The sequence below is a fragment of the Brachyhypopomus gauderio genome, chromosome 19 (genome assembly GCF_052324685.1).
Source record: "Brachyhypopomus gauderio isolate BG-103 chromosome 19, BGAUD_0.2, whole genome shotgun sequence".
Classification (NCBI taxonomy): domain Eukaryota; kingdom Metazoa; phylum Chordata; class Actinopteri; order Gymnotiformes; family Hypopomidae; genus Brachyhypopomus; species Brachyhypopomus gauderio.
Genome location: NC_135229.1, coordinates 2,712,122 through 2,740,099, shown reverse-complemented (window position 1 = coordinate 2,740,099; position 27,978 = coordinate 2,712,122). Strand labels below are relative to the sequence as shown.

The 27,978-nt window shown below is 47.3% G+C and overlaps 1 protein-coding gene across 1 annotated transcript; it reads right to left on the bottom strand.

The window, feature by feature from the left end:
* Positions 1-41: 41 nt before the first annotated feature.
* On the bottom strand, positions 42-27,978 carry gna11b (guanine nucleotide binding protein (G protein), alpha 11b (Gq class)). The gene is made up of 7 exons (XM_076980919.1): positions 26,726-27,978; positions 10,799-10,983; positions 9,695-9,849; positions 8,536-8,664; positions 6,493-6,622; positions 5,527-5,680; positions 42-4,830 (listed from the first exon to the last, which is right to left on the bottom strand). The coding sequence occupies exons 1-7, from the start codon at positions 26,859-26,861 to the stop codon at positions 4,640-4,642; spliced, it is 1,080 nt and encodes a 359-aa protein (XP_076837034.1). The 5' UTR covers positions 26,862-27,978; the 3' UTR covers positions 42-4,639.

Sequence of the window (27,978 nt, the reverse complement as noted above, 5' to 3'; positions counted from 1 at the left end):
TTTACCATGATCAGCTTCAAAGAAAACAGTCAACACAGGCAGCAAGTATAGGAACAAATTTATTTTAAATTTAAAACAGATACTTTATTAATTTTTATTTTTTTCTTATTTTTTTTTTTAGAAGGCGGTTATGAAAATCTTTCATGTTTGAATGAGGTTCAGGCAACAGTGGTTGAAATGAAACAGTACAAATAAAAGACAAATATGGCGAGAATGATGTAAATCAATAATCAATATAATCCCTCATCTTAAGGGTTTTAATATTAACATCTTCTGAGCTTATAATTCCAACCCCAACACAGAGCACATGCTTTTAAAAATCACAATTTCTTAAAAAAAAGGAAAAAAAAATTGGAAAAATAAAAACCAAACAAAAAACAGCAGTTTCTCTTAAATCTTAAATACAGAATAAAGTGATTATTCTCTTATTTAGTGTTTGAGTTGGTTTTAAAAGGGGGACCATCTTTCTCCCCCTGGTCCTCTGGTGATTTGGACAACAATTGGCACTTGAATAGAATCAGTCTCCAAAGAGGGGATTGGCACACTCTATATAATACAACATTTACATTTGGTATACTTACAAAGCAAAAGCAGAGAAAGAAAAATTAATCTTTCATCTGTCACATCATCCTCACCCACTGAGAGCTTGGAAAATTGACAAAAGCAGATTCCATAGTGTTCAGCTAAATGACGCAGAAAAGTCGTGAGATGTGAGCTCTGTCCTCCAACCACACAACTCTGTATGGGTCTGAACTGAAGGTCTTTACACGAACTGACCCACAAGAGTTTGTTGCCTTGCCTTCCAGTGTTATCTGCTCATCGGTATGGTCTCGCCGGTCTACGCGCAGTGCCTCCAGAGTCGTTCCGATACAACGCCATCGGTAAGAACTACAGCTTACTTTAGCGATAAAGCATTCTGCCTCTGGAGGGGGCTGGGATGAGTGTGTGTGTTCGGCTGGCTGTCGAATGGCTTGGGCCATGATTCTGCAATGTGCAAGATCATCTCTAACGGAGTCCAATCTGTCTTGTACCAGGGAGCTGTTAAACCAAAGGCTGTAAATCCACATACAACTATCAATACTGTAGTAGGGGTAATTAAGCTTGCAAATGTCTCACGGAATCTGACCAATCAGCATTCTAATTCTAATTTGAGCCCAACAAGGGCCGCAGGATTGGTCAATCCACAGGATACGATGTGGCACAGGGAAGGCAGTTTTACTGAAAGGGGGTAGCGCGTTACAGCAATGTTGCTAGTCCCTACGTCATCATAACCCAGTGCGTGGTCATCAAAGAGAAACCCGACCAGCTCAACAGGCTAACGGGTTCAGAAAGGAGCGGAAAACCTTCCTGGTCTTGAGACATTTGAGGAAACACTTGGCACACACACAACGCTCCGTTCAGGCGATGCCCGTGTTTCTTATGATCACTCCCGATACTGCTCATTCTCAAGATGTAATGTTCTGCACAGAGGTAGACACTGGCCTTGGGGCCCCGGGCAAATGACATTTGTAGGTGGTGGTGGTGGTGGAGGGGCTCAGAAGCATTTCCTGGCTTTACTTGGTGGCATAAACAAAAACAATTAAAAAGAAAGTGCATAGAAAATAAATCGGAAAATTACATGTTATACAAGTGTCCCACATGCAGGACAAGCATGTATGTCCTGTACAATCAATCGTTTTTTCGGCCTTCAGCAATAACCCGCGACCCCAGCCCGTGCTCGTAGTGTTATGGTCCGGAGACTCCCATACCGCAGCCGCTGCTTAACCACGAAGCTCGGCGGTGCGTAAAACGAACGGCAGACTTGTATCAATGCAAAAAAAGGGGGCATGAAAAGTAAAAAAAGAAAAGCTTGATTTTGCACATTTCAGTACCGCTGAACCAAAGAAGACATTTGCGTATCTAAACCCGTTTCCTGTCTGCGTTGGACCACTGTGCTGTGCTAGTCGGTTCTATAGCTTGAAGCACACGGACTCTTGGTTTGGCGTCTGCAGGGTGGGAAGGAAGAGGGAGGCCTGTTATCCTCTCAACACACCAGTTGATGAAGGGTCTTAAAACACAGTCACCAAGGATTTACGTGTTGGCTCAAGACCCAGGGCGCTGAAGCTGAATGTGACGGGGTGTCGCCCTGTCATTACACACAACAGCTGATGTACAAGAGGTCATAAAAACAGCCACAGAGCAGTCGGGCCGTCAGCAAACTGTCCTTTGAACTTGGATGTGTTGATTTTTGCCGTAGGCGGGAGGTGGGGGGGTGTTAGCCCTTGATGACACAGAATGAAAGGTAACCTGTAGAAATTTGCACATCTTCTGTCATTTGGTAGATTCCTGTCTCTGTTGAAGGTAATTTAGACGGTGAGAAACTAATGCAAATTTTAAATTTTAAAAGGGAAAAAAAACAAAAAACCACATGATGGCAACAAATGTCTTGGGGATCATCAGCATAAAATGCAAAACTTTTTTTTCATTTCATCCTTTTCATGAGTTTTATACAGCAGAAAAGACCCTAACTTCTTCATATCTGGTCCATAAATTAGATAAATAAACCATCTTTTAATTAATCTTTTTTTTTTTTTTAGCATCTTTATATTGTGAGAGTAGCAACATTCACACCTATGAGGAACTGTATTCGTGGTCTCCTCGGAAACCAGAGCAAAAACTTTTCGGAGGTTTCCCTGAAGCGCCATGATGATTTAGAGATTCTCGGACTATTGCTCAAAACCGCTTGTTCTGTCAACCACACGTTAGCGTTACATACAGCTACGTGTTTGTCATCTGTATCATTATAGTTAAGAAAACAAACAACAAAAAAAAGTCATCACAGTATCAATAATATTGAAATTCATAAGAAACCAACCCTAACCGTACACAATTACGAAGAGTGAATTTTTTCTCCACTTGCCAAAGATAGTGTACCACAGACTTTTTTTTTTACATAAGCGTATAATGTGTATACGTATTTACAAATATAAATATACACAATCAGTTAACTTCAGATCGTTTACAACGTCAGCCCTGCCCCTTTTACGCTAATGCTAACACCCAGCCCCAAAGCTAAAGTAACTTATGTCTGTCTCCACAAACTCTTATTAATCAGTAAGATGATGCCACTGCAGTAAAAAAACAAAAAAACAAAACAAAACAAAAAAGCGTAAACAAACAAAAAGGTTGTGTGTGCGTCAGGGTCACTGGATGGTGACAACGTCAGATAATCCAGAATTCAAAACAGACAGAGCTGATCCGGACGTATCCAGGAAACACCCAAGCAGGGATATGGGGCAGATCGGCAAGGACAGGAAGAAGCAGTTACTATGGAAACCACTTCAGTAACTAAAAAGAAGAAGTAAAAACTTGGGTGGAACTCCGTACCTAGTGTGATTATGATCTGTCCAATACAATACCTACTGTGTGATTATGAACCGTCCATGGTTTACACATTGAGAAATACTTAAAATTTCAGATTTTTTTAAAACTCATTGTTGATTCAGGTGCTGTTATAATTCATCTGATAGCAGTAGAAGTAGCTATAATACCTATTAAATTTTTTTTCCTTAAAATGATCATCTCCGCAATGTACATGTCACCGTTTCCCCTCACGATTTGTAATATTTAAGTTATATGCACTTTCCTAATAACTTGTCGTAATTTCCTTTTTGTAATTACGATGCTCACCCGTCTACATTCATGGAGACCAGCCTCTTCACAGTACTGAGCTTTGGGTGGTTCTCTACACCACTGGTGGAGTGTGCCGGAATCTTCCGGGTCCCAGAGTACGTCAGAATCCTCTGGGTCCGAGAGTTATGAGGGAAACATTTGGGTCCTACAGCACGCTGGAATCCTCCGGGTCCCAGAGTTTGCCGGAATCCTCCGGTATGTGCCAGATTACAAGAGTAGTCTGGAACACCTGGCGCCACAAAGCTCGCCCTCGTGTCCATGTACAAGTGTGAATAAAACGTGACCTTTGACCTTTTCGAGTTTTCTTGTTCTTTTTTTTTGCAGGATAGTCAAAAAAGATCCATTAATCCATTCCGTTTATAAACAAAGACAAATGTGCTTGATGGAGGAGACGGAGGAAGAGGCAGGACGGGTGAGGGACATCACGTCTCGTTCTGATGTGTTCTGGTCCAAATGGAGACCCGCCCAGGCCGCGATGTCACCGCCCGACCCGAAAAGCCTTCGCGGTTTTGCATTAAAAAACAAAACGAATCAAAAGGGGCGAGGATCGGAAGCAAGCCCCCGCCCCGTCGAATCTCGAAAGGTCGAAGTCCCGATGGTGAAATTCGAGGGGAAGGCGTGGAGGGCCTTTTGACACGAGCTGCCGGCGAGAGAAAGTTGGACAGGCGTTTGTCAAAACCCGGAGAGGACTTGAGCGGACCGGAGCGTTGCAAACGCCCTCACCCAGCTGGACAAAAGTGGGAGGGGCAAAGGGAAAAAAAATCTGGAGACTGGAAAACAGGGCAGTCTGTGAGAGGCTGAGTGTGTGTGTGTGTGTGTGTGTGTGTGAGAGAGAAGTACGTATGTGAGCTGTGCAGGAAGTGCATGTAGGTGTGCACACACTCTGCGGGCACCTGTTCCATGCAAGAGTGTGTGTGTGTGTGTGTGTGTGTGTGTGTGTGTGTGTGTGTGTGTGTGCTGGGCCGCCTCACACCAGGTTGTACTCTTTCAGGTTGAGCTGCAGGATGGTGTCCTTCACGGCGGCGAAGACGAAGCGGATGTTCTCCGTGTCTGTGGCGCAGGTGAAGTGCGAGTAGATGATCTTGTCACTGTCGGGATTCAGGTCCACGAACATCTTCAGGATGAACTCCCTCGCGGCCTGTGCATCCCGCTGAGGTCCTGTGGAGACGAGTTTGTAGAACAAAAACCCAAACTCCTTTAAACACAGAAAATAAAAATCTAATCTAAATCTAAATAAATCTAAATTTCACATTTCAAATTTTTTTTTTACATTGTACACAAGAAACAAATCATGTGACATTCACTTTTGTTTGGAGATAAAAGTGACACTTTCTGTCAGTGTTTAAAACTAAAACCATCTTCTAGCTCTGTCTAGCAACCTCCGAGCGTAGCAGCACCCCAGTGACTAACAAGTTCAGATCTAATAAATGGCACAAGGGCCTCACAAGAGCTCACATTACACCACACACACTTTCTATTTCCAGTGGAGATTTCCACATCTAAAAACCAGAATGAAAGAGCGCAAAGTCAACCCTCGTGAACAGCATAAAAACGCAACAGGTTCGATGTGGAACCGAGCGCAATCGCTCCCGGTGGAGTCCCGATAAGAACATTAGCATTCAGAGCAAGCCCGGTTCTGAACGCAAACATGCAAATACCTTCATGGGGTAAAAGTGGGAAATAACACCCATCTGTGCCTGCCAAAGCGTAGCACGTTCTTTTCAGAAAAGCAACCACAGCTTGCGCACGTTCGCTAAACTGAATTTACTCGTGACAAAGCGATTTCCACATCGTTCTTCGTATAAACAGACGATTTTGTTTGCGCGGCGGATAATGTGAACAGGAGAACTGTACCATCGAACTCCGGGAAGTAATCGACCAGGTGGGAGTAGGAGATCTTCTCCTCCAGGAGGTCCTTCTTGTTGAGGAAGAGGATGACTGAGGAGTTCTGGAACCAGGGGTAGGTGATTATCGTCCGGAAGAGAGCCTTGCTTTCCTCCATACGGTTCTGGGGAGGGAGAAGGGACCTCATTAATATTACTGAAAATGGCAACGCTCACAGTCATGGCCTGGAGGTAGGGAACTGGTCTTGTGACCAGAGGGTCGTGGGTTCGATTCCCAGACAGGCCATGACTGAGGTGCCCTTGAGCAAGGCACCTAACCCCAACTGCTCCCCGGGCGCCGGGCTAGGGCTGCCCACCATTCTGGGCACGTGTGATCCACAGCCCCCTAGTAATCACTAGTGTGTGTGTGTGTTCTAACTGCACAGATGGGTTAAAAGCGGAGGACAAATTTCGATTGCGGTGTAAAAATCACAATTGACAAAATATGGCACATTTACACATGACCAAACAAACAATTAAAATGTGAAGAAAAAATTTAACATGAAAAGAACATGTCCAGTGTTACTATAGAAATTCAAAGTTCCTTATTTTGCAAAAGCATTTAAAAATAAGAGTACATCACTGATACTGGCTTAGACGCCAAGCATTCTCTGGTGTCACAAAAAGTGTGGACACCTGTGGACACCATACAAGCGATACTGCTTAGCTTATAGAAAATGATGTTTAATGCCCCTTTGATCAGATAATTTCACACCACTGGCCCTCCAGAATAATGCAGTTTTCTGATTGGACGTGAGCAATCCAATCAAATTGTATTATGCAGTTCACTCTCACTATTGTGAAATGAAAACTCCCACCATGACACCTTCAGACGAATCTGTAGTCACATGTTCACACACACACACACACACACACACACACACACGGAAAGGTAAGGCCTACGAGGGAAAACGGATTCCCACGCGATGTTCCTCACCTCGTTGTCGGACTCCACCAGGACTTGGTCGTACTCGCTCAGCGCCACCAGGAACATGATGGACGTCACATTCTCAAAGCAGTGGATCCACTTCCTGCGCTCTGACCTCTGACCTCCCACGTCCACCATCCTGTGGGGCAGAGGGCGGGGGTGAAGGGTGAATCCCAATTACAGGTGGATCACCTAGGACCAAAATATCGCGCGATGCTTCGGAGGGTTGCGATTTTGTCCTTTGGGGACATTTCGTTGTCTTTCACATTTGGAGAGAAGCAACCTCTGACCTCGAACACATTAAGTGGGACTCTTTAAAAGCTAGACACTAACTGTGTCTCCATTTCACTGCGAGCGTAGTGTTCTAGACACGTTTAGGGCAGGGTATTGAGACACGGTGTAGTCATCACCCACAACGTCTACGACCCACTGTCCACCAATATAACTTAACTGCTTTAATTTGAGAAGAATGCTTTGTTCAGCAGAGACCTAGCTTATAGTGTCTGTGTTTAAGATGATTCAGAACCAACTTCACAAGTGATAATGAAATCTTCCATGTTGTGTCTCCTTTTGTGTTGTGCAAACATCATGTTGTGATGCTTTTGAGTATGGAACTAGTGTTACTACCAACACCATGACCACACATTGAGCCCCGTATGGCAAGCCAACAGGGCCAAAAACAACCATGTGGCTTTGCCTGACCCCTGGAGAGAGGTTAAAGGTTCTGTCCGTCCAAGAGGACAAAGTGTAATTAATAACATGAAGAACCACAATGAATTCCTGTGAGAGAGAACTCAATATATATTATATAAAGGTCTTATCAAAACAATAGAGCATACAGCAGATGGTATAAAGGTCTTATCAAAGTGAAGCAACAGCTGTTGAAGGCAGAAGAGGAGGCAGATAGTCTGAACTTCCTAGAGCTTCCTGACAGAAGAATGGAGCCACTTAAGGAATCCACTCCTATATAAATCCACTCATGACATCACATCTTCAAGTACCTACACGTGTACATGTATGCATGTACGTTTGTGCATTTTTTAATAGTTTTAAAATTGCTGACACCACACACAGGTTTTGTCTAATCTGAAATTAACTAACGCCAGGCACCAGTCCAAGTCCCCCGCCAGGATCAAATCCCAGGGAATTATCTTAATCCCCAGTTATTAAAGTCGGCCCGTGGTGTGCTCAAGCTCTGTTCGCCCGGATGAGCGTTGAAAGCACGTTGCTAGGAACGAGACACAGAGGTAGATGGCGCCGGAGGCCAGCACCTGCTGGGGAGGCGGGGTTTCAGGGCAGGGGCGGGGCTCTCCCCTCAAAGCTGCGCGGTGTTCGGTACGGAGCCAGTAGCCCACAGAGGGCCCTTTGATAAATGAGGCCCTCTAGGAGACTCTGCCTAAAATAAAGCTCCTTCACATTGGGCCGCTCTCATTTCCCTCCAGAAGGGGGGGCTCGCTGACCCACTTCCCAGCGTACGGGCTCGCCAATGTAGGACGAGAGAGAGAGAGAGAGAGAGAGAAAGAGAGAGAGAGAGAGAGAGAGAGCGAGCCATGATGGCTTGGTTCTTGTTCTTGAGATACCTATGAAACTCGAGTCACTGTGAGACGAGTATAGCCAATAGTCAATCACTCAATTTATATGGACCAATGACAAAAGCCCCCCGTCATTCTGCGTTAGCATACCTAATTAGCATACTGCCACCACCTCATCACATTGACCTTCAGACCAAAATATCATACGATATAATTTTGTTCCTGTGGGGGAGAAAAACCAACCCAAAAACCTCAGACAGGCCTATTTTTCTTGCTAAACAATAGATGAAAAAGGTTTGTGGGCTTCCATGGCTTAAGACGGCGACGGATCAATACATCTCCAGCGAAGACAAGTTTGATTGATGCTGTGCTGGCTTAGGGTTCGGCTTCAAGATTAAATTATGGAGTAAACTTGTAGAAGGTTCAGGAAGTGACGTCGCAGCACATCAGAAGATTGCAGAGCTACTTCCTGTTAAGAGAACGTAACAGAGAGTGACTGAGGGAAAAGGGGGGCGTGTACCTGAAGATGATGCTTTGCAGGTCGAAAGGGTACTCTATGATCCCCGTGGTGGGGATTCGTACCCGAAGCACGTCCTGCTGGGTGGGCAGATATGACGGCTCAGCGATCCGATCCAGATCGGACAGATAGCTAGACAGATGGGGAAAGAGACAACGATGTAATGAAAACTGATAGCGTTTAAATAACCATCCTGCTCACGTTCACAAGGCATTGGTTCCGTCACTGGCTTGGACTGCTCCAACCGAGAGGTGTAGGACGGCTGTTAACATCCGCCACGTGGTTACCACGGCGTTCCCGGACACCACACGGGTGTAGTCTGGCCGGTGTAATGTCACGCAAACATCCCTGGAGGGTTTTGTCTCTGTTAAACTGGGGGTGGGGATTCCCATGGTGGGTATATCCTGTTGTCTGGGCACGTAACATGCATGTGGGCCCAGAACTTCTGCACGGTGTAACTGTGTGGTTAGTGCCGGATAACTTGATGCCACCAGCAATGATATAAACCAGCTAGATCAACAGATCATGGACAAACTTCCACTCATGGCACAAAGCCCTCGTCCTCCCAGCGGACACAAGGCATCATATTTAGCCAAGTCAGAACCTCGTGTACATCTGAAATGTAATGCACGTTCATACAACCAGGGGGAGCCGTTTTGCAATTTTCATGTAACCCTGTAACTCTGAGCCCTCTCCAGAAAGGTCTATTGCTTTTGACTAATTAGAGGTTGCAGGCCTGTGGCTCCTCAAGCTCCCCCAGAGAGCGGCAGAGCTCCCTGTGAACTCCTGTGAACATCACCCATTACTGCTGTGCAACACCTGAACCAGAAAGATCAGATCCAAGAGTCTGGAGTGCAAAGTTCTAAAGGAGAAACTCATTCTTTCTAGTAAAAGCTGAAAGCAGATGCTAAAATCTATAATAACCTCCAACGGTTCAATTACACCATCATTCAATGCATGTGTGCTGTCTCTCACACGAACACACACACACATACACACACACACACACACACACACACACAAATAATCCCATGCAAATTGTGCTACTCTATCGTTTTATTACAAAGCACACAAAAACAATATAGGCAACTGGCCATCTAGACATACGTCACATACACACAAAGGTGTGTGTGTGTGTGTGTGTGTGTGTATAAATGCTCACTATTTAGTGGAGTCGGAGAGCTGGTACTCCCTGCGACGGTCATAAGCCTCCTGGATGCCGGGGTCGGACCACAGCGTTTTTATGGCACTGACGTACGGCTGTTCAAATGACATCACCTTCTCGATATCCACCTCCTTCACGATCATGGCATTGGCCTACAGACAGGAACCCGTCAAAGACCCCAACGGGACATTTCAGGACAGGACTTTTTTGTGTGCGTGTACGAAATCAAAAGTGCACTTTTATAATTCAGATTTTTGTTTTTGTATTCCTGTGCCCCAGACTACACCAATCAGCTCTATCCCCATTCTGAAAGTTAAACTAAAAGGAAAATGGGTCATTTAAGTCAAGCCTTCCCAGCAACTACACTTACGCATACCCAGGGTGTCTACAGGTTTGACCAAGTGAAAATTAAGACATTTTCTGATGTACCCTTTTCCAAATAAAATTAAGACCAACTCGGAAGATCATACACGTTAAAATAAAGCACAAAAACCAACTGATTATTTACATTATTTATCTAGCTGCTTGAACACTTAAAATGCGAGGGTCCACGCGGCGGACTAACACATATCGTTACAGACAACACTGCACAGAACATGACGCGTCAAGCATGAACGCTTCCGCCGTTTGCGGAGGGTCGCGCGAGGTGGGCGGAGTCGGTTACGGTCACTCGCGAAAGTATAAACCAGGCTACGCCAGCAGCAGGGCAAAACGTTAATATTGCAGCCTGCTGCTGACGAGCCTCGATGGTATCTGACAGCTCTGAGCCACCAAGAATATATCGGGTCTTCCAACCATTTCTGGCTAAATTTGCATTTCCCCATCTCTCCGAACAGACATTACCGTACACACATCTCGCCAGTCCAACAACCATATCGAGCAATACTGCGAAGGTTCAACACAGAACGGAATTATTCCTCCCTAAATTTAGCTCCGCAAATTTAAGACATTTCGGTTGAAAATTTAAGACAAAATAAGACTTTTCAATTTGACAAAAATGAAATTTAATACCATTTAAGACTTTTTAAGGACCCGCGGCCACCCTGCTTACCCCACCATGCACCTTCACCCACACCTGTGGTGGCTCCTGGGACCCCTCACCTTGTTCTGCTCGTACTTGTAGCCGATCTTCAGCGTTTCAGTGGCGCGGATCATGGACTGCATGGAGGTGAAGATGTTCTGGTAGACCAGCTTGGTGAAGCCCCTCTTGTCCTCGTCCGTGTAGCCCGCCCCGTGGATGATGCGCATCTGTTTGATGAAGGTGCTCTTACCGCTCTCGCCTGTGCCTGCGGGGCAAAAATAAAAAGAGGGCGGGGCTTAGGGGGTTAGTTCTGTCGACGCTGACCACTACCCTGTTGCTCGGTGTTGCATTATCGTTCTGTTTTCATTGGTTTGGTTCATTGGGTATTGGTTGGGTGTTTTGCTCAATAAAAGTGCACTTGAAATGATTGATTTCTTTATTTGGTCCAGTCAGCGAGCATGTATCTGTTAACACAGAAAAGGTGTCGGTTTTCCACCAACACAGCTGCAAGTGAGCCTAAGAATGAGCAGGAAATCTGCACTTGACCTTCTCCAACGCCCCGCCACCACCGTGCCCCGCCCTCAAACGCTGGCATCCAATCCCCTCCTCACACAGCTCAGGACACGCATTCAGCTTTTAAATGACGATATATAGTTATTTTGCACCTGCATTTCCCAGGAGAAATAAAAGCGCATACCGGTACATTCATGTCTGTCATTCGATCACCCAACAGAAACGGATGATTATAGAACAGCCAGAAATGCAACAAGCAAAGATGTTGAATACAACTCTCTCCTACACATCCTGTGCTATTTATGGAGTATGAGAGTATGCTGATGGAGTTCTAAAGGAGACATGTAGGTTCTTCTGAGTCCATGGTGAGGAACATTCGATTCTAGACTCTATGGAGGGGAAGGGCCACTGCAGATGTGGACTTGCTGCTGAAACACCCGTAAAAGAGCCTCACAGGGGGAGGAGCCGTGCAGACTAAGCCCCGCCCAAGACCACAGCATGTGTGGGGGAAAAAGGGGCGGAGCAGAGCCATGCATAAAGAGGACTGAATTACGAGAGGCAGATGGCATCGCAGAATAAAAACACGGATCATCTTCGTTAGCGGGGACGGCCGGTGCAAGCGGTACACAGTAAAGGGTGTGGCCACGCTCACCAAGACGCATTCACGACGTCATAAGTGCACGTTCAGAAAGCAAGCCTAACACCTGCTGTTGAAATAAGGCTACAGAGTGGAACAGAGCATTTCAAATCTTGACTTTAATCCAAGGTCCTAGATTTTGTGTTCACTCAAGTCAATAGAACTTCTTGGCCGGTACATAATGCTGGGCGGTATGACCAAAATTCTACATCATGGTATTTTTCAAAATTATATCGGTTTCACGGTATTTGGCGGTTTTTCCCCCCATGCATGATGTGTTAACTCCATTGATTTCGAAAAAAATTACTGCAGTAAAGTAGTTAAGAGTACCTTATTCCACTGTTATATAGATTTGCATGGCCCCACATGATCACTTTTCAAATGGTAGCATTAAAGTATTGAATGAATCATATAACATGACAGTTGCAGTAAAAATGCAAAACCTTTTAAACAAATAAATAATAACAGTGGTCGAAATGGGGAGATTTTTTTATGTGATAAAAAGCGAATTATTTCATATCATTTCGACCATGTATTTGTATAAATATGTAACTTAATTAAGCTGAAGGTGCTGGAAAATATCAAAAATGGACCTTGAATGTTCCGTACAAGTGCTTGAATTCCACCTTGTAAAGGTGTATGAACCCTGCATACATAACTTGGCGCGAAACGTCAGAATGTCCCTCGTTTTCAGCAAGCTAGATTTGCGCTCTGTTGCATGTGTGCTTAGCGGCGCAGCAATAAAAAGCGTCCCTTGAGAAACAATTAACGACCGTGCTACGTTCCGGACACGTGAAGGCAATTTAAACCTGTGTGGCTGGTATATGAAAAATTCTTATGATAACAAAAATAAACACCGGTTTTCGGTGCGAACCAGTATACCGCCCAGCACTAACCGGTACGTGATCACACTAACGTCTAAAAGGGATGAAGGTGGGAACCTGAAGCACGCGGACTTTGAGATGATCCGATCTGGTTGGGAGGGGAGCGGCGACACTTGCAGCTTCCCCATAGCGGATCGACCCATCGGTGGGTCAGTTCGTCATCAAGAGAAACAAATAAAAGTCCTTCAAATAAAAGTCCTTCAAAGTGTGTACCAGATTTTTTCGTGTGATTTATTTATTTATTTATTAGATGTCGGATCGCCTTACTGTTTGTTTATTCACACCCAGCACTTTTATTCTAACCTAAAAACACTGCTGATCACTGCTCTTGGTCAGCAGGCGCCCTGTAGTTTGTCCTCTGCATGGTTAACTCTCCGTGCTCCTCTCTTTTTTCTAAAATCGGGTGGACCCAATATTGCCGTTTGCATTTGTCGGTGAACATTAAAAGGATTTTGTTCATTTTGTCAGTTTTTTTTTACCACAGAGAGGAAAAAAAGGTGTGAACAGTTTTGAGGCGAAAAAAACTGCATCCGAATATTTCGTATTTTCACGTCGCTTTTTTCGTGTCGCGTTCAGTGTGAAATGGCCTTGAGGAGAAGCAAATGAAGCCTGTGACTATTATTACTGATGAAGAGCCATCACACATGACCCAGGTCTGCCTCAGTATTCTCCCCTCACACACTGCTAGTCCTACCATCATCAGAGAGACTGTCCTGAATTTTTAATTAATGCAGGTTTTTTAAAGTTATTTTTTAAACCGCTATTGTAGAGAGCGGTACACCATCACAATTGACAAAACTCGAATGAAGGGTAATGGCTTCTATACTCAAATATATCAATACTCGAGCTTCATTACAATAATTACAGGAAAATATTTGATAAGTAGGGGTACTGCAGGCCCTCTCTCAGGGATGGAGTGTGTGTGTGTGTGTGTGTGTGTGTGTGTGTGTGTGTGTGACTGTGAAGGAGAGCTGTGGAGATGCTGACAGCACTGTCTGGAAGCCCTCAATGTAAACTGAAGTACCTTTTACATACGGAAGTCCTGAATAACTTCACACAGAGCGCAAACATTGAGTAAAAATTGGTTGAACAGGATCATCCGGAAGCAACAAACAATGTAGGCAGTCATGAGGACATCAGGTTACTGGACCTGAACAGAACCAGATCATTCAGAAGCAGAGCTGGGTACAACCACCCCCCTCTCAAGAGTGCTCTCACACTTCACACACACACACACACCCTAAGACGCCCCTGCAAAATACACACACAGACAGAGAGAGAGACAGAAAGAGAGAGAGAGAAACCACATTCACCGAAACCACAGGATATAATGATAACCACAGGCGATCCCACCGATACAGGAAGCACGCTAACCTATCAGCTAATCTGTGCACTTCCGCAGAACATACCATGTGACTCACACTTCTCTCCCGCATCTCCATACAGACGTATTAAAAAACAAACCTATTCATTTCTCATTAGGACTGGTCTACCAAGAAAAACATCACCCCCACATTAATTAATTGATCAAAGCTCATATGCACATAAACCTGTTGCAACTTTCAAATGGAAAGAGCTCACTTAAATACACCGTCAAGACGCATTCCCAGGACTCTTTTATTCTTCATTCATCCATCACCATCTCTCACACACACACACACACACACACACACACACACACACACACACACACCTCTTCTAGACTGTATCTGTGACTGCAGTCCCAGTCAGGCGTACGTGGGGGCGTCATGCATCCCTCCGTTTTCATGCATGTCCTGTACGACCAGGAAGTAATCCTCGAGCTGGCTGCCCCCCCCCCCACCGCTCACTGCCTCAAACATCCCGAGAGCACAAATATTTTGACACTGGTATTTGCTTCCAGGCTGGTGTCACACTGAGGAAGTCAGGGGTTAGGTTACTGAACACTTGGTCGCGATGACACAACGTGCCACTGATGTTTCAATTTCTTCCGTTTCTGCCACAGTCAAGTCACCGTAACATTCCCGAGGAAAATCAACAAAACGCTTTTATTTTGAAATCTTGCTTCTAAATGAAACGTAGAAACAAGCTTCACTTTGGACGTTCAGACTTTTTCATGCCACTCCAGCCAGGAACTGAAGTTACATACATCACATCTTGTACACCCGCCAGATATTTATGTATTTATTTATTTTTTAAAAACACGGTGACGATCAGGAAGGCTCGTGTTTACTTTCGATTGTGTGTTCTCAGGTAACAGTGGCTGTTTCTGCTGTGTGGGTGTTTGCACATTTTCACCAGAGTCACGAGACAAAGTCAAACAGGCGCCACAATGTCTCGTCTAGTAGAAACTGAAATAACCCACACTTCTTAAAAAAACCATTAATAAAAGTTAATGTAACAAAAGTTAAAACAAGGTGTGACGCAGTGTATTAACTTATTTCTAAGGTAAATTAATCCGTTCCATATATTCAGTTTTTACAGGCAGGAATATTTAAAAGGCAGGAATGTACTCCGTAGTAAAATCTAAGAAAAACAAGAAGGAATAAACACCATGTACAATATAAAAAAAATAATAATAATTGAACCATTTTTAAAGTTACACTGAAAACTATTCAATCTTTTATACACATAGTTGCACTTGGATGCATGAATACACATCAAGATAACAGAACTGCACAAGAATGTGGTGTATTGCACTGAGGTATGTGTGTACAGGAATGCCGTGTAGATGTGAGACCTGATGGGTGGATGGGCGGGTGGAGGAGGGGGTTCTCCACCAAGAACCGTTGGAGAACCGCAGGAAGGACCCATGGTGCCTCTACACACTTGAGAGGAAGCAGCTGGAGGCTGAGAGCACTGGCCGGTGCAGTTAAGAGTCTCGCCCACGGGCTGTGGTTCATTCTCAGTCACATGCTAACTTAGCCAACATGCTCCTTTCACCCGTCAAGATGCTGCCACGGCAACCGTCCAAGCCATGGAATATGGCTGATGCCACCACGGTGTCCAAGAAAGTCTGAAGTGGCCCTCTCAGTCCTAATGAGTGATCTTCTCACCGCTCCCTCCTAACGAGTGATCTTCTCACCTTGACCTTCTAATCAGGTAGAGTCTGCTCTGTCCCTTCCTGTACAGTGATTGTCCAATCAGCATGGATGATCATGGATGTGTGGTTTTGGATGTGTGGTTTTGGAACCCCACCAGCAGGTCCGTAGTCTACCCAGTGTTACCCTGGGTACGGCTACCGGGACCGAGACGAAGTTCACATCTTGCATTAACATGCGTTTAATTTTCACGTTGTGTCTCGATTCACTTTGGCTGGAATCTGTCAAAAAATCCCCAGTGTGAAAAGATGAGAATCAACCTCACTCTCCCGTGTAAAACAAACACACAAAAAAAACCCCAACAAAAAACAAAAACACTATACATCACTTCTGTTTAACTTCCTGAAACCTCCTGCAAACATTATTCCTCATGACCGATGTGTGGTACGCTGTCAAAGCGTGAGGTGTGGTTGAGCCCGTTCTCGGACCTTTCCTGGACGTGGTTTGAGCAAATCCGACTGCAGTGCATCTCGGGTGCGAAATCCGTCCGTGATCTGATCCTCAAAAAACAGACTTCGACACAAAAGGTGTCAGCAGGCTCTCAGACTCCTCTGGGACGTCATTAACAGAGAGGACCGGCTCCAGCCCTCCGAGATTTCACACCCACTGGTGTCGTGCGATGATTTTTCCAGCGGCCCACTTCCACCGGGCGACAGCGGGACGCAAAATGGCGTCTAAACGCGTTCACATTCCGTTTAGAAAACGCGTTTAGAACTCTATACGAAAACCCTTTTTTCCACGCTACAAAATGGACACTTGATCATTTCCAGGCACATATTCTAAGTTGCATATAATGTGCATGAGAAAAAGGCAGTTCGAACCGTGACAACACAAGTAACGTTCTACATCAGGTGTACTACACGTGTGGCTTAGAACGAGCCAGCTCAGTGTAAGCTTAGAACAAGCCATCTTAGAATGAGCCATCTTAAATGTGATGACTGCCATGTCATACCTTTGGGACTTTCTTGTTTATAAGCCTCACATGTTACCGCATTCGGTGTCGGTTAATGGCTCTTTACAACAAGCTGCAGCCTGTGTGTATCATGATGATACAAGTGCTTATAAACGGTAAGTGATAAGCAAATTGTTCGTCAAATGGCAGTCACAGTAATCACGTCACACTCTTCTACGACCATTAGTGGTAAAGTTAAAGGTCAAGGTGACGCTTGGCTCACGTACTGGTCAGTAAACTGGGTGGGTCCCCAGTTCTCCAGCCACTCCACAACACACACACGCTCTAATAACCCAACAAAGCATGTGAATAAAAACCCTGCTCGCCCACTAAAGGGACTTTTGCCCCACAAGACTTTCCTGAAAAAGCTCCACCAGACTGGAACAACAGGTCCTAAAATCCAATAAGCCATTATAACCACTGACGGTAAAGGAAAAGAAAGGGGGGGGGGGGGGGAAACCATTGCAAATATTTACTGAAAGAAAAGAGAGAAAGGAGAAATGAAGAACATTAACACTCAGATCTTCAAAGTGGCAATCCTTCAGTTGTCATAGCAACAGCCCCCTCTTTCCTTCTGTTTATTTTATGGAGGATGTTAAATGCGATCTTGATTTCCTCACACACACACACACACACACACACACACACACACACACACACACACACACACACACACACAAGCTGCTTGGACCTGCTAGACGTTTTATGAATGAACGAATCAAAAGCAAGACAGCTGTCTGTTGGTAACGGTGAAGAAGAAATAGAAAAAAAAAAAACCCCAACAGCCTTGAGAAACATCACAGCCAGACGGCCACAGTGGAAACACCGCCTCCAACACACACACGTGGACACAAGACTCAAACCTCAAATACGGACATGGCTAGACACCATTAAGAAATACCAACCTTTCATAACCAAGTCTAAATGCTAAGGTTCGGTATTTTTAGTTCAAACCACGTACGTTATGCAGCGTTGAATTAATAATGCCCAGCAGCGTGTGTGTGTGTGAAGGGGCAGAACCGTGTTGGGTGATGTTGGGGGAACGTGTAGGTGGTGCAGTGTTCAGAGCGCTGGCCGGTGTCCTCTGGCGTGAGTACAGTAAATCTCCCAAGCTCCGAGCAGTGCATCTATTACACGTCAAATATCTTGCACGAAAAAATAAAGGTGCAGGTGTGCACAGGTCAAAGGTGGTAAATGCAGGCATGCTAACTGCTCCGAACTAGAGAACGCAGAGTACGAGAGAAGCCTGGTCTGATGGGGGAGAGGGCCGATCCATTACTGGGTTCTTCACACACACACACACACACGCGTTTCTTTAAAAAGTCTAAACGCAGGATTCAAATTAGGGTGCACAGACCGAGCTCTATCCAGATCCAGTTGAGAAAAAAGGCTACAGAATTATTCAAATGTCTGATTTATTTCGCGTGACCCAGTCACAAGATAACGCCCCCACCCCCAACCCCCACATGCACACGCCTCACGCTTCTCCTCTCTTCCCAGAATGCACTTCCCTTCATTACTTTTGAGAAAGGACAGACAGCTTGTCCCCCCTTCTCTCCGTTTCTTCCTCTCTCTCTCTCTCTCCCCCCCCCCCCCCCCCCCTCTCCTTGAATCCCTTTTAAGTCAAGTCCTGAAGCTGTTTGAGTACAACTCTCAATCTCAACATAGCCCTCCTCCTTTGCCAGAAATTCAGGATATTCATAACTTGAATATTTCTCCATTCTATTTTTTGAAGCGACCTAGAAACAGCAGGGCATCCATTATAGCAGCCCCCCCCCCCCCCCCCCCCCCCCCCCCATGCCACCACCACGCACAGGTGCGTATGCAGAGGAGAGGGGAGGGGCCTCTTTGTGCCAGGAGGAAGAGGGACACTTACACATATGGGGTCCATCAAGAATTTAGAAAACCACCTTGGGCCAATCGTAGCACAAGACTGCAAAAACCAGCATGTCGGAGAAAGGAACAGAAGTTTTAGCAACAGTTTGTGTGTCAGAGTGTTAATAGAAAAAGCTAATCAGAGACGAATCGGCCCCAAAACTCTTATAATTTGTCGATAACTGGAAATCCCAACAATCTGTCCAAGGAGGAAGAAAAAAAATGGCCCCACCATTTGTGAACGAGAGACAGGGAGGGAACTTCACAGAGATGGGGCGGAGCCTGAGGAAGACAGGGCGGGGTCAGGGGACATGGGCAGGGCCAGTGGTCTCCATAGTGAGGGAGTGCTACAGTGGGTGGGGAAGCTGCCCTACACTCGTTTACACCATCGTTTACCCGCCTGTCTGCCCACACGCGCTGCCCCATGCAAACGAGCCCCGCCCTTATCGCTGCGATCCGACTGCATTCGACCGGTTGCGGTCGGCTGGTTGGATAAGCCACACCACAGATTTGCATGAGCGCAGCTCGACGGACAGGTCTGGCTAACGCGGACCGCAAATCCGTGCAAGCCACTCAAACGGAACGTGAAGCGAGCCCGACCTCGTCAAAAGCGGCCCGCCGGGCGCCGACCTTTGACCTGACCCTTCGCGCTTCGGGGCGGACGCCGGCACGGACGCGTGGCTTCCAAACGGGTTCGTGTGTCAAAGGCTTTGAATTCACCTCCGGTGCGGTGAGACCGCAGCACAGATGGGGGGAGACGGCTCCGTGGGGCATCGGCCTGCCCGGCTGCAGCAGCAGGTGGTGCGTGGGGGGCGTTGGGGGGGGGGGGGGGGGGGGGGGGGTGTTGCCAGGTCCCGGGGGTGTGGGGTAGGGGGGGGGGGGGGGGGGTCTCAGTCTACTCAACGATGCTGCTCTGTTGGGAGCCCTGGCCAAGTGCATCTCAGAGAGATCCAGAGTCCCTGGATATGGAGCTGGAGTAGAACCACGCTTAAGCCTGGTTTATACTTTCGCGAGCGACCGTAGCGCGCGGCTCCGCCCACCTCGCGCGACCCTGCGCGAGCGGTGTAGGCGTTTATACTTTCGCGAACGTCGTGAGCGTCGCTGCAGTGTTCTCCGAAACGATAGGTGGCGATAGGTGGCAGTGGAGAATAAAAAACCCATGCAAAACCGGTGAAAGAACATTTTTACCTGACCAGAGACCGTATATATACACATCAGGCATCAAACGTAATTATGGCTTTGCAGTGTTGTCCGAAACGATACGTTAACAAATACGAGCCTCTTGTAATTCCAGGGCGAAACATGAGAGAACGTGAAGACGTTAGACGTCTGGGCGTTTTGAAAATAAACAACCATTAAATAATGTGATAAAAAAGCGAATTATTTCGATTCATTTCGATTATATGTATAAATATTTAACTTAATTAAGTTTAACGTGCTGGGAAATATTGAAATGGACCTTTAAAGTGACGTACAAGTGCTTTAATTCCACCTTGTATAGGTGTATTAACCCGGCAAACATGACTTTGTCCATCGCGCTGAAGCGCGGCGCGCGCGCAAAGTTACAAAATTCGAGAGGTGCACGACCTCGCGCCGCGACAGCGCGCGAGGCCCTCGCGCACGGGCGGAGCCACAGCGATTACGTCATTTTCGCCGCGCGGACCCTCGAGTATAAACTAGGCTTTACATAACACACACACACGCACACACACACACACACACACACACACACACACACACACACGGTTGCTTTATCTGAAAACTTCACGCTTGTACCCTAATGTAGCCTACTTTCTTTATACACAACAGGCCTACATCCTAGTTTGTCATAACCGTGACCCCACCTCTCTCTCTCTCTCTCTCCCTCCATCACACAGGCAGGTCACTTCCTCAGGAGTGCCGTCTTCCCTACACACGGTCCAGCCCTCCGGACACTTCATGGAATATGGATGAGTCCAGATACGTGGCTCTAAAGAACATGATCACCAAAAATCTCCAGCCGTAACATTCTGGATCAGGCTGGTGCGTGGGGGGAGATTAAACGCCAGGCACATTATAGTGGATTAACACAAATATGGCTGCTTACTGCAAACAAACGTGCTCTCGGCGGTTCCCATGGTGAGGAACTCGCCAGCGTGCACTGGCTGATCTTGCTCTGCTCTCGTTGACCTCCTGAGAGGCTATTGGCTGGTTCACTGGGTGTGATCACAGCACCCTCACACTCACTCCCAGGGTTGGGTGCAGCAGAGAAGCTCCGCCCTTCATCTGGGGGCAAGGCCCCGGGGACGGAGAGAGAGAGAGAGAGAGAGAGAGAGAGAGAGAGAGAGAGAGAGAGAGGGAGACCTCAGTCAGGCGGCCATGACATCGGACACTCTTCGTTTGAGACAGTGAAGAAAAGTGACCCTTGCTGCTTCTGTGGCAGGCTCTCCAAGATCCCCTTAAAGGTTCTCCAACTATCTCCGGGCTTCAGGACCATCCATTGGGCCCCAGTCACGCCGCCACGGCGACCCCTCGGAGGCCGATGGTGGCTGATGGCGTAGGCACTGAAGGTGGAGCGGTTGGAGCAGGGGCGGAGAGGGCAGGATAGCAGGACTCCATCTAGGGCAGCACCAACCAAACTAACGAATGCTTCTCCGTGAACGAACGCAGGCAAAGCCCAAGCTCACGCACTCCATCAACAATTACACTTATTTTTAAAAAAGAAGCATCTTTCTTATTAAAAGAGTGATAGAGAGGAGGAGGAGGGAGATGGAGAGGAAAGGGGAGAGAGGGAGAAAGAAAGAGAGAGAGAGGGAGAGAGCGCTAGAGGCCAATTGTTTTATAGTATAAAATGGTGGCCTACATGAGTCTTGCCTATGGGAGAGCGGTTTCTAGGGTAGATGTCAGAAAAACCAGGTGCAGTCTAAAATAAGAGTCAGCACAGGACTGGGTTGTAAATGCTCATAGGGGTGTGTGTGTGTGTGTGTGTGTGAGAGAGAGAGAGAGAGAGAGAGAGAGTGCAAGCGAGCGAGTCAGAGAGAAAGAGACAAAGAGGAAAATGAAAGATAGAGAGAGAACACATCTCGATGAACAACTGTGAGTAGGTGTTGTTCATCTCAGACGACACTCGCTTGAATTCACGGCATTCTCTCATGTCTGACCAGATAAACGTCCGATACAGGTCTGATACTTATCTGGTACGTGTCTGATACATGTCCAAGTGAAAAAGTGAAGCCCCTTACAGAGAGCCTGTGGTTTCAGCCATGCACCCCCCCCCCCCCCCCCCCAACTCCGTTATGTCCTAGTTAGTAAAAAACGAGGCGTTAAATGTGTCAAGGAGAAGGGGGGGAAGGTAAGTGTGCTACAGGGCTGACGAGAGAAGCCATCTGAGGCCCGTGGTTCAAAATTAGCAACATGGTTACCATGCCGAGTTCCATCTCTCTCTCTCTTTCTCTCTCTCTCTATGCAGTCGTCTTGCAGGTAGAGGCGAGCCCCGGAGCGGAGGGTGCCAGACAGGGTCCCGTCTGCTGGGAGAAGCCCCCCGAACAGACGCCGTTTAGCCCTGATCTGAGAACTGGGCTGCAGATCGGGGACCGTGCGACACGGCGCTACAGCACAACACGCCTTGGGGATGCAGCTACATTGGAGTATTGTTCGTTTGTACGTCGTTAAATCTCCAACAGTCTCACGCGCACATGCATGACACACAAACTTCAGGGGTGGGGGGTCACTGAGGGCTTAACACTATGGGTGGGAGGGGCCAGATCTAGTCTAAGGTGACAGGATCGTGTGACCTGTACAGAAAAGGGTGTGTGTGTGTGTGAGAGAGAGAGAGAGAGAGAGAGAGAGAGAGAGAGAGAGAGAGAGAGGACTCTATCCATCTCTGCAGGTCTGTGTTTAGGCAACTGAAGAGTGGCACCTGTTCTATTTCCACAGCCACAGGGGGCGCAGGCGGGTCAGGACAAGCAGTCAAGGAGAACAGGAGTGTGGGAGGGATAGAGAGAGAGAGAGAGAGAGAGAGACACACACAAAACACAGAGCAGCGATGCACAGGCGTGGATGAGAGATCCACCGTTCATCCACACGCCATCCCGAAACACACATGACGGTTCCAGCCTAAATGGGCCCTCAACTGTGTGGACGGAGGTTCAGAGAGCGGATGTGTGTGCTGCTTTGTGGGGCCACCATGCTCAGCCTCCCCTCAAGACCACCTGACCCCATTCCACTTTGAATGCCAAGAATGAGTGCAAGTCCGTGTGTGTGTGTGTGTGTGTGTGTGTGTGTGTGTGTGTGTGTGTGTGTGTACTGTGGACCAGTATCAGTGACAGAAGGTTGGGCCCGCTGCCGTTGGATACGCCAGAACCTGCCCGTGTGTTTCGTGGTCCCCTGGGCGAAAAGTCCAAAGTCCAGCCACCCGTGTTTGCGTTGCTGGTGCTGAGCAGCTACAGGACTTGCCCACGCGTCTCCTCTGATCCGAAATCAGCCTCAATACTCGAGTTGACAAGGGCAGAGAGGCAGAGGCGTCGCCGGCGACCGATCCCAGTTCAGGGCTGAACCAAAAACGAAAGCAAAAGGCCGAGGGAGGTGAATGTCACGGGAGGGTTGGACAGAGTCCTCGGGGCCGACAGGAGAACCGCACACGAGTACCGCTCCGGCTACGTGAGGCTCTCCAGCAGCGAGAGGGACCAAGCTGGTTTGCGGCATGAATGCAGTTAAACAAAAGTGTCTGTTTGGCAGTTTGTGCTGTGTGCCAAAGACACACCCACCATTATCCTGTACAGACAGACGACTGTCTTCAGGTCAGTCGCGGTTTAGCGAAGGCTGGCGTTTGTGCGGAAGAGTGAGAACACAGAACAGGGTTCGCTCCAAGATCCATGTGCTAAGAAACTGCTGGACTTGAGCATGCAAACACACGGGATGGTTCTTGGTTTAAGATCGGGTTTAAGACCAGTGTGGCCGCAGTGCCACAGAGTCAAAGAGAGTCTGATCAACATTATGCAGTTTCACAGGAATGGCACAAAATATCTGAAATACTGCGTTCTATATATACCTTTTTCCGAAAATGAAAGTGTGATTTATGAGTTTTTACACAGCACTTCAGATCAGAGTTATGAGGTTGATCCAGAGATATTCAAAGAACATTTTCACCTCACACGTACGAGCCTCTCACCTGTTCTTACCCCACAAACCTTCACAAATCGTTTTACCATATAAACATTCAACAAAACACACACACACACCCTCCTGTATACCATCCTGGAAACGCACATTTTCTAAGCTCACAAATTTTGGGCACCTTAAAAATTTGAACTCCCTCCATGTTAGCAGTCTCCATGAAGAACTTCCCCACAAAGTGCTCAATCACCGTCTCTTTTTTAAAAAAACAACCACTGCACACAGCCAAACTTGGGAAGCTTTGAGTGGAACCCTAAATTCCCATCTTAAAATGTCTGCTTGAATGCCAAAATTAACAAGCGTCACTCGTGACACGACTGAAATCCCGCAGAAGCCCCTGAAATGATGGCACCCTGTTAAAGAACACCTTACCATGACGGGACAACGGCGTTAGAGCAGACGCCACAACCACCTCCGGGGGGGTCGTGCTGGTGGCTTTAACCCACTAAGGAGCGACCATCAACGGGCCGAGAGAGAGAAGTGTGCAGATCCACGTCTCAGTTCAGCGAGGGTGAAGGAACACCAGCGTGGAACAGAAAGCAACGAAACCAAATAGGAGAAACATCAACAACCACAAAAACCCCCAACAGAAAACGCAAGTAACAGCCAAGAAAAACAGTCAGCGGCTAATGTGACAGAATCCGCCATACTGTGACGGACAGCAAAAGGACCCAGACTGGATTTCCCCAAAAACCTCGGAACACAAAGATCGTCCTGAAATGGCAGAGAAGACTCGCTCAATCACATCGCTCAATCTCTCATCCAAGATGATAACACCGATGTGTGGCACAGAAAAAAAACACATAGCCTGCTTCAACAGAAGGCCCATGTTGCGATGATCCTATGGGGTTTACTGCCACGCGTTTACCAAGCCTCCCCCCCCTGAATTTAGATATTGGCTTCATTTACAGGACCAAATAAAAATACAGAAAGCATCTTTTGTGGAATGTGGGTCCAATGTTAGAGTTGGTCAGGACCTCGTTGCATTCAACGTGTCTTCTTTTCTTCACTCTCCATCTTCGCACTTATGGCAAACCATTAATTCTTTTTCTTCTTTTTAAGGCAGGAGGCGGAAAGGAGATGCAGACTAATGGGACACAGGCCCCGAGCGTGTCCGTGTCAGATATCGCCATAAAACTCACCCAAGTCACAGGGGGGGTGGGGGGGGGGGCATCCGGTTCTTCAGACAAACCACTGTGGCCTGATAACGCAGCTATCTGCGAGTGCTCTCTCTCGCCCTCAGCTGCTCAGACGGGTGCGGCCACGCAGTCCCAGTTTTAACCAGAGCCCATTAAGATGATGTGGAGGTTCTGTCTTGACCTCAACTTCTCTGGCGTGGTCAAGCGGAAGCTTTGGACCGGTTCTTAGAAACCCCAAACGATTCCCATCATTCGTCGATGACAGGATGACGTGGACACCCGTAACTTGTAGGTTCGATGGTTCCTTCTACCCATGTCGAACTGCGAGAGAAACTCTTAACACGACAGAGCTCAAACTGCGCTGTAACCCGCCAGCATCGTTTGTAAGTTAAATAAGTGTCATGCCAATATGGACATAATACAAACCACAAAAAAGAAAGAAAAGAAAAAAAAGTGCAGTGACATTTTATTTGGTTAAAGACGACCTCTTAGATCCCAGCCCAGACATCTCCGAAGGAATCCCACTGCGTAGTACGACAATACACCCACCAAACGTTCACCAGTTTCATTTAGATCCACTGCAGGAGTTACAATGCATTAAAATCACTGCCCCACATGCACGGCCTACAACTTTCACTCGTTTTGAAGTATAGATGTTGCGTCAAACGCTTCCACTAAGGTTATACAATAACTTGGGGAGTAATCGCAAAGAACCGTGGCGTGGACGGAACGGTCGCCCGCATTAGTGCCAGTGGGGTCGATCCGATCGCCTCGCTCAGTTGCTGGAAAAAAACAGTAAAACAATAAAACAACTCGCTGCCTCAGCAGCAGAACACGTTAACAAACACGTCCAGCCTTGTGATTGGGGCCAATATGTGCACATTCACCAACATGGGCAACAGTGCGCAATTACGTGAGTGTGTGAGAATGTGTATAACACACACACACACACAGACATACATACATAGACACACACACACACATACATACATACATGGACACACACACACACACACACATACACACACACACACAGACATACATACATAGACACACACACACAGACATACATACATAGACACACACACACAGACATACATACATAGACACACACACACACAGACATACATACATAGACACACACACACACAGACATACATACATAGACACACACACACAGACATACATACATAGACACACACACACAGACATACATACATAGACACACACACAGACATACATACATAGACACACACACACAGACACACATACATAGACACACACACACAGACATACATACATAGACACACACACACAGACATACATACATAGACACACACACACAGACATACATACATAGACACACACACACAGACATACATACATAGACACACACACACAGACATACACACTTCATTCAGATCTGTATTCCAACAACTCGCGGCCCTGCTCAGTTCGGCCCACCAGCGCTGCCTTGCTAACCGTTAGCATCACGGCTATCCGGGCAGCCGCGCCGACCAACGCGGACGGCCGTCAAAGGACCACCGACGTTAACACACCTCGCCATCTCGACGTGTGTGTGTGTGTGTGTGTGTGTGTGTGTGTGTGTGTGTGTGTGTGAGGAGGGCGTCAGTTAGCCGCCATGCTAACGTTCATTGATTTGGGCGCAACCCTTCAACACACACACACACACACACACACACACACACACACACACACACACACACACACACACACACACACACACACACACACACACGGACGTCGACCTACCGAGGAGGAGCAGTTTGAGCTCCCTCCTGGCGTCCCTCTTGTCCCGGCGCAGCTGCTTGTCGATCTCGGCGTTGATCCGCTTGGACTCCTTGGCCTCCTCGCTCAGGCAGCACGCCATCATGGACTCGAGAGTCATCGCCCCGCGTGCGGCGTGCGGCGCGCGCGCGGCCTCGTCGCGGCGGCACGCGCGGATCCTTCGGACGCTCGTGCAAATTAAAAAAAAAAAATTTAAAAAGGAAAAAAAAGGAAGAATGCAAAAAAATAAAAATTCGACCCCTCCCCCTCCTCTTCTTTTTCGATCCTTGTGTGAAAAAAATAAAATCAGGCAGATGTGAATTGATGATGGGAGGAGGTGGTGGTGGAGGTGTTGAGGGGGTATTAGGGGGGTAGGGTGGGGTAAAAGGGCGGGAGCGCCTCGTTTTTTTTAAAGTAGCCCCCCCTCACCGAAATCCGTATCCGTCTTCACCCGCGTGCGGACCTCACCGAGTCGCGGAGGAAACGCGGAGGTGGAGGAGGTGGTGGTGGTGGTGGAGGCCCTGCGCCTTGGAGAGGAGCTGCGGCGGCGTCCGGGCGTCTTGTCTCGCGAATGAGAGAGAATCCAGGGGCGAAACGGTGCTGCCCCCCCTAAACACCCCCCCTACACCCCGGTCCACCGCGCCGAGCCCCCGTGAAGAGCGGGACGGGCGTGTGGCGGTGTCCGTCAGCCCTCCAGCAGCCGCTCCACCCTCCAGCGGTGAACAATAATACAAAAAAAACAGAGTCAAAACAGACTGCAAAAAATATCTCCCACTATTTAAACGTGTAAATTAACGAGTACTTTAATAAAATAAAAGACGAACGCACAACGCAATGACGCTGTAGTGCAATTACAGCGCGACGCACGAGCGTTATGTAACACGGTCGTAATATTTCGTAACGTCTTGGAGAGGCTCGAGCGTGTAACGACGGCGCCCGTTCAGCGGGACCACGGTTCCGTTAACGGCGGCGGAGCGGACGGTGACACGGAGCCTCCATTATGAATGAAGGAGCAGCGAGCGTGTCGGAGACGCACAGCCTCCCCCCGCGGAGTCGCTCATCTTCACACCAGCCTCCCCCGGAAATAGTGGACCCGCATGACGTACACGCCACAGGCTCGGTACAAAGTCCAATGCGTGCGTTTTCCTTAAGGGTTTTTTTTATTGCATGCGGTAACAATCACTGGTTTATCCAAAGAGATTACATACGTGAACTCTCGCACTTTTATTTTGTGAGAG